Source organism: Athene cunicularia, assembly GCF_003259725.1.
Source record: "Athene cunicularia isolate RWA chromosome 6 unlocalized genomic scaffold, athCun1 chr6_part1, whole genome shotgun sequence".
NCBI classification, from domain to species: Eukaryota; Metazoa; Chordata; class Aves; order Strigiformes; family Strigidae; genus Athene; species Athene cunicularia.
In genome coordinates, this window is record NW_020799105.1 from 1,284,712 (window position 1) to 1,292,835 (window position 8,124).

General features: G+C 35.5%; 1 protein-coding gene across 31 annotated transcripts in view; it reads left to right on the forward strand.

Moving 5' to 3' along the window:
- Window positions 1-8,124, forward strand: part of KCNMA1 (potassium calcium-activated channel subfamily M alpha 1) — a 529,533-nt gene that overhangs the window by 516,518 nt on the left and 4,891 nt on the right. For 19 of the 31 annotated variants that reach the window (XM_026850996.1, XM_026850999.1, XM_026851000.1 and 16 more), the window contains 4 exons: window positions 691-885; window positions 2,453-2,571; window positions 4,282-4,506; window positions 6,678-6,706. In XM_026850996.1, coding sequence (XP_026706797.1) covers window positions 691-885; window positions 2,453-2,571; window positions 4,282-4,506; window positions 6,678-6,706 — 568 coding nt within the window. Of the gene's footprint in view, window positions 1-690; window positions 886-2,452; window positions 2,572-4,281; window positions 4,766-6,677; window positions 6,707-8,124 lie in introns of those variants that run through there. The other 12 variants (XM_026851010.1, XM_026851011.1, XM_026851022.1 and 9 more) reach the window with 2 other exon arrangements.

Here is an 8,124-nt window from a genome sequence, read left to right on the forward strand (position 1 = left end):
GCTACAGATGCTGGCAAAATGTCAGTGTGGAGTAAATCTTCCCTAATAAACCACACTTACCCTATACCCTAGAGTTTTTTAAAAGGACCACCAGGATCCTAAACTCATCATACATTTATCTGGAATGAATTCAAGATGTTTAATTGATACATGCTTATGTCTGAACACTGTCAAGTCTCGTAATAAGATGTTTAGTACAATACACTGGTTAGACTGCTAGAGTCCAGCCACAGTAATAAGTAATGACATTTGCAGCACAAAGGCAGGTCCCCAACGAATTGGTGACAAGAGTAAAAAGGCAATCTAGCTTGTGTAAGCCTTAAATGTGGTCTGAATTTTACAATTACATGTCCTAAAGCCCATTATTAGACATGAAAGCAATAAGAAGGAAAGCAGTCATTGCATCACTACTAACACCAATTATAGGAAACATAAATCATTCAAATTTTTGTACTTTAATAAAAATCGGCCTGAATTGGTGTTTTAAGGGAAGGATATAGTATAGGAGCCTAATGGGATAAAAGAAAATAGAGTAATTGGAGGCTGCTGTCTTTTCACTTCCTATATAAAATTATTTGAAGAGACAGCCAAGAACTTTAAACAGCAGAAACCCAGAAAAGTTGTAATTTGGATGTCTTCAGTTGTGACTTTAATGGTGTTTGCTTAAAGAGCTTTCTTTTATCTCTGCAGACATACTTCAATGACAATATCCTCACACTGATACGGACATTGGTAACAGGAGGAGCCACACCAGAGCTCGAAGCACTGATTGCCGAGGAAAACGCATTGAGAGGAGGTTACAGCACACCCCAGACACTTGCAAACAGGGACAGGTGTCGAGTTGCTCAGTTGGCTTTGTATGATGGGCCATTTGCAGACCTAGGGGTAAGATCATGAAGGAAATGTAGGACCAAGGCTGGTTTGCAGTCTATTTGTTTTCTCTCAGACTGAATTATAAAGCTATCTTAATTCATGTGTAATTTCCATTATTTAATTTAATAGAGCTTTTGGATCATTTGACAATTTACAGCACAGGATGACAGGTTTGCTTTTACCCTTTTCAAGAAGCTATATGACTTCTCAGACTCCTTGTCTTGGATATTTCATACAGAAAATCCTGTGGCTCTTCTTAGTTGTCAGCTAAAGAGATGCATGAGCTCATTCTATTCTTATCAATAATCCATTGTAAACATGAGCAATATGTATACCTTTGTTGGGCTTTGATAAGCTTATTTAGTCTTTACATGGAGCTTCCATACTTAAAATATGCTTCCTTGCTTAACATACACTTATTAGCTTGAAAACAAAGCTATAAGGTTTTTCTCTTATTTCTGGATGAACTAAAATTCTTGGGAAATCCTAATTTTCTGACATTTTGACTCCACTAAAACCCCAAACCAAATAAACAAACCATTTTTAGAAAATTGCACATTTGGATAAAGGAGTATCTAAAAATATTTTCTGGACCAAATCTTGTAATCTTGAGGTGAATTCCAAAGCACCCACTTCGCTTTGATGATGATGTAGGATTTGGTATTTCTTAGATTATTCTTGTGTTCACCAGCTCTGTTCAAAAACAATGGAGCAACTTTCTTCACAGAAATGACAGAGAATCACAGTTTAAGGATTAAGGGCAATGAAAGTACACAGACAGAAGTAAACAGACTTTCAGTTCATGTAGAAGTACATTCACAGTTGAGACTAACAGCTCATCAGAACACTTGGGCATATGGTGTAACATTTTCACAAATAAAACAAGCAGTACCAATCCTTCAAATGCTATTTTGCCAAAGCCTCAATTGCTCTACATCAGTGAAGGCAGACAGAATGCATTAACACTCAATCATTACTTAAGAATCAAAATTTTAGATATACAAATTATGAAATATAAACTTTTTTTTGCTAATCAAAATATTTATATTGTTTATTAAATATGGAATACATTTCATCATTGTTTTAAAGTAGGAAATATTTTACTATCCTTTTAACCCCTCAGAAATCAGATTTCTATTGTGCTTCCCAGTGAATTTATTTGTCTAGGTGACAGTATGGCTACTGCCAAAAAAGGGTCAAAAATACTAACAGTTTTAACACCACAGTTAATGTAATTTATAGAATATGAATTGTTTGATAGCAAAATTTATATTTCCAGCTTAAAGCAAATCACTCACTTTTCCCAGTTTACCATCATTTCATGGACCAAGGCTCTCCAAACTAATGATCAATTTACATAATTACTTATTTGAAATAAAACATTTAGATTATTCATTTCCTTGGGTAAAAGATTCTCATTCATAGCAAACAACATGCTGCCTATACATTGTCCTTTTTGTACAGGCTCATACTGAAAATCCTGTTCCCTGACACTGTGTTAACAGAGAAAAGAAAGGAAAATGTACTGTTCTCTCTCTTTTTTCTTTTTTTTTTTTTAATCCCCTCTTCTTTCTCCTAGGATGGAGGTTGTTATGGAGATCTATTTTGTAAAGCACTGAAAACATACAATATGCTTTGCTTTGGAATTTATCGATTAAGGGATGCACATCTAAGTACTCCCAGCCAATGCACTAAACGGTAAGTCTAGTCTTTTAGAACACTATTCTTCAGTCTTCTCAGTGAGAAAGATCCCAGCACCTGTAATAAATTTTAAGAAGTTTTCTCCATTTTGTACATAACTTTACCACAAAAGCTACTTGAGGACTTTATGATGACTCGGCTGAGTTTAAATCTTAGGCTGGATATCATTACATAAGTTTTCAGATACTTTTAACAAAAAATCTTTAAAGTAAATTTTCAGACCATATCTTTCTCTTCTTTGATTTCTGATGATCCACTGCTTGCATACAAGGGAAGGACTTCAGTTTGCTTATATCAGTCAGCTGTAAGCTACTTGATAGTAATTTAGATTATAGTAGCTAGACTTCCTTCTTTCTGAATGCTCAAAAAATACTCATCTGGGTTTCCCATTGGTACCATCTATATCTAATCATAATTTCTTCCAGTAAATGAAAACCCTTCTCTGGTAGGCTGCATTTTTATTTCAGTAGGACCAAGGCTGACCTCAGTGCTTCAAATAGAGCAGATACATTTCCATCTTTGCAAACTGAAAGCCATTTAGCAGCTTACTTGAAATGTGTCTTAATTAAGTTCCTACTAGAAGTACACACATAACAATACCAGAACTATCACAAATCTACCACTGGTTCATTCTCCACAAGAAGTATCATTACTGAGTGAACATGGCAGTAAAACAACCCTTCAGCCGACCAAAGTGGTTTCTTTTGTAAGGATTTGGACAAATTGGGTAGAAAAAAATATTTTCAGTTTAGATTTACACTGTAATTGCTATAGTTGGGATTCTTTCTTGGATTTATAAGTAACTCATGTCCCTGAGGCAGCTAAACCAGATTTCTTATGAGGACTGAATTAATTCAAAATGAAGTTGTGAGCTTCATGATCAATTTTTATTCATTTGTTGCTTGGACAGAAAATGCCTATTGCCTTGCTGAAATATGTTTTTTACATGCATGAAAAAAAATTATCAGCCGGGTCTGTAAGTCCTTCCTACCCTGAAAAGGGGTTAGTTGAAGATGAGGAGTCTTTAAATTGGATAGAATTTTTATTTCAGGCCTGGGATGTATACTTAGCAATGTTGGATTCTTGGATGTGCAGATTTCTCTTTATGAATGCTCTTTCAGGCCATGAATGTATATGTGGAATGAATTAATGTCACTTCAAATTTGCTGATATATTTTTCTTAACTTATTTTATGTACCATCACAATCCAAACAAATAATTACATCCCTTGCTCTATTGGCAGTATTTAAATATTTAATAAATATATAGTAAATATATATTTTCCTCCTCTCCATGCTTTTCAGACATCCTTTTAAATACCGTTGCTGGTGGATATGTTACTGGGTTTTGTCAATATGTAAATCTGTTTGCTAGTCATTGCATTACCATGCAGCTAGAGAAAGGAGGGTGATTTGTATGGTGTCTTCTCTGAAAAATCATGACATGATTCACTTAAAGAACATCCTACTTAGACAGTGCAACAGAAAACATACAAAAAGTGATATCTGACATAAGAAGGTCCTAAATCATAACAGGTATCATGTGAGCTAAAAATAGGTACACACTGAAGGAAATAGAAATGCAAAAATCTGGATAAATGCTCATGAGAAAAAACTCCAGAAGAAATATTTTTAGTACAAATCTAATCTATCTTTCTTTTTTTCCTTTTTTCTTTCTTCCTTCCTTCCTTTCTTTCTTTCTTTCCAGTTATGTTATCACAAACCCACCATATGAATTTGAGCTTGTGCCGACGGACTTGATCTTCTGTTTGATGCAATTTGACCACAACGCTGGCCAGTCCCGGGCCAGTCTTTCTCATTCCTCCCATTCCTCCTATTCTTCCAGCAAGAAGAGCTCATCAGTTCACTCCATCCCATCAACAGCAAACCGACCGAACCGCACCAAGACCAGGGATTCCCGGGAAAAACAGAAGTATGTGCAGGAAGATAGACTTTGATATGTGTATCTACTCCCACTGTGTGTGAAACTTGCATTCACCACCCATTATCCCCACTTAATGTTTCCAGCAGTAATGTTCACTGTTTTCCCATGGAATTCTCCCTTTTTGTATACATATTTTGCATATGTATGACAGTGTGCATGTGATTGTCATTTTTATTTCACCACCATAAAACCCTTAAGCACAACAGCAACAAAGCAGACGGACCAAAAGTTATTTATGATGCTAGGGGAGAAAAAAAAATTCTAAACCCATAGGCACACTGAAAACATAAATAACACTGCAGTTACTCTACATATCAGAAAATAGAGTATATTTAACATAAACACTTGCTCTTGATGTCAGAGTTACACAAAAAAAGTTATTTAGTGCAGAAGTGTTGATGTATGTTGTGGTAATTTTTTTTATATTCATATTTACAGTAGTTGCTACATTTATATGAAGCTCATAAAACTAACCCATTAAAAAACTAAAAAAAACAAAAAAAAAACCAAAACAAAACAAAACAAAAAACCCCAACAAAAACAAAACACAAAAACAAAACAAAAAACACACAAAAAAAACCCAAAACCAAACCAAACCCACAACCAAGAAAAATCCCTTCTGATTTTTCACACTCAAAGCATATATTGTATAGGGCTTACGCTTTGTATAGATTATTGCTACGCACCTGCTCTATACCAAAGCAACATCAGGGACTTTTCTGTTTGTTTAAGGACTTTCTCTAAAATACTAGTCTTTTGGAGATAGTGTCTTTTCCCGTTAACACTGAAATTGTCTGGGCATGGAGTTGTAAAACTCCAGTGGTTTAATTTAAGTTTAGAAAGAGTCTAATTGCATATTAAATTATTATTCTGTCTATTTATACAGCCACATGAATCGCTATATTTTCTTTCACTTTTGACATTTGGGATAAAAAGCCATATGTATCATAAATATTGGATGTAAGTCATTAAAAGCTGCCTTCCTGGGACTTTTACGTCTCTAAAAGGTGAATTAGTCACCTTATGTACAGAATAAATAATGCTCAGAAAAGAGCAAGCATTTTTCTATGCTTAAGTATCAGATCTCAAGAGACTTTGTTCCTTTCCCCAGATGGTAGTTTAAGTTTTCCATGTTAGAGTGGTGGTATAAATCTTCCAATGAGAGTCCCAATATGCGAAGATCCTCCAGAAATCCTGTTCCATGTTCTAGCTGGTTCTTTTCAACAGGTGCGTGCCAATACACAAGAATATAGGGGAAGGCAACTGAGTGCCGTTAAGGTCTCTTTCATTTGAGAAGAAAAGGTGCTGTGCCCTAGACAGCTGATGAGCAGAGCAAGAGGGCTGGGGTGGAAACACTGTGCTGAGGCATCATGTTCTAGGCATTTGCCAGAGTTTAGTTGTTGCAGATTCTCACCAATCACACACCTAGCCAAACAAAAATTGTGGCAGGGAATTAAATAAAGTAGTGGAAAGGAACCTATCTTAGACCGCCATAGAAATGATACTTCAAGCTTGGTTTTTTTCCCTAATTTCAAATGCCAAGCTTTTGAAATATAGAACTAGTTCTAGGAAGTATGAGGAGTTTCCCAGGATAGAGAGGCCAGAAACACATACCAACATCCCTGGCTATTCAGCAAGAAAGCATGCAGACAGAAAATAAATATTTGGATGTGGGAGTGATTAGCGTTGTAACTGCCAACCCAGACAAGGTGCTTTTATGGTTAGTGTCGTTTTCTACCTTCCCCTTCCCCAAGCATGATAATTTTGAAAATTTGCTTGCTGTGTGAATTGACAATGAAGCCAAGCACTTTTACTGACAAACCTGGAACTGTATAAGTGGGCTACATAGAGTACCACTGTGCAGTGTTAAGCATAATGATTGGAATACAGTATATATGTGTATGTGCATTTAAATGCAGCTTTAAGTCCTAACAGTGAAATACGTTACAAATTATGGATGCCCCTCTAAAAAATGAGTCTATTACAGTTGCTCTTCATCATAAAGACAAATTCATGCGTTTCTTTTTGCAAAGAAAGTTATCATGTTTTGCCCTAAGAATATTTATTACTACAAGGATGTGCCAGTTAAAGTGCTCAACAGGAAATATGACAGTTTAAAAGCATTGTAAAACTTACATAGCTTACTTCTTTTTCTAAAGTGCAACAAGGATGAATAGAATGGGCCAAGGTATGACAATTAATGGTTCTGCATGACCTAGCAACTGCTGTGGGTTTCCTTCTATAACTTTGTCCTTGTGAAAACTTGTGAAATTAAAAAAAAAAAAAAATAGTTACAAACTTTTTTCAGTTATTGGTTTGTTTGTTTGATTGGTTGTTTTGTTGGTTTTCTTTTGCCTTTTTTTCCTTCCAAACCAGAAGTAAAACTGGCTGCTGCTGCTGCTGTTGCTCAACTCTGTTTTATTTTTTTATCCTCTCATCTGCTTGCCTTTCTAATTGCACGTGTCCTTTTGTAAAAACTCAGGTTCCTGATCAATGAAGATGCCTACCCTAGTGCAGATATGACTTTAATTTCCCATTCTTCATTCCAAATCCTTTCCTCCCTTCCCATCCCTACTCTCCTGTCCCCTGTGTATGTTCATGAGCATCCTTTTATGTTGGCAATATTGACTCAAGATAGTCAAGAGCAGTTATGCATTTTGGAAGAATGTTAATGGCTTTGACACCAAAATGCTTTTCCATTAATGTTTTATCTGTTTTCCATTTAGCAGAGGAAGGAAGGGTGTTAATATGAAGCCACTTGTCACATACTACATAATGATTTTATAAAAAAAAATAGTTTTTGTATAACTGCGCAGCTCAAATAGAAAGAATATAAGCAGTATACATTAGAGAAGCAACTTGTCTACTTTGTGAGCAACAGAAGAAGACTAATATAGATGCTTATATGAGTATACTAATGAAGTTAGGAGGCTGGCTGTTACAAGTAGAGGAATGTTAAATCAACTATGTTGCATTGTCAAAATTTTTGATAATGAAAAGTAACAGGATATCTCCTATTCAGAAACCTATCCCAAGTCAAACATTCTTAGTAACTACCCTGGTTAGTTTCTGAAAGTGGAAAAGCAGCACCAATGTCAAGAGATGACATTTTAGAGCTTTAAATGGAGGTCCTGCCAGTTACTTAAGTCCCAGAATGGTTTTGACAATGTAAACTAGATTCTTAGTAAGTTTATCAATCTGAGTGTGAATTACAAAATAACATGTAGCAAACCTTCAAGTTCTTGGCATGGGTTCTCACTTGGCTTAAACTGGCAGTCAGGCATTTTCCAGTGAAATTCCTATTGTCAAAAGTAATAATTTTGCTGGTTTAAAAAACGAAAAATCGTCAGGAGCAAGTCCAGCATAGCTTTTTTTTGTCCAAAACTTTAGTTACCTTGAACCAAAATAAAGACCTTCACAAAAAGTAAGAATAGTTTTTCTCTGCCTACAAATTACTTGCTGCTGCTACTTGTAAAATATTTGTCTGCCAGAGAATTGCTGAGCAGGTGGGTGAAGAAACTTTTTTTGTTTTTTTTCATATAGGAAGAAATTGCACAGGAGAATTTTCAGCTTAGCTATAAACAAGGTGCCTATGTGGAGGGGGGG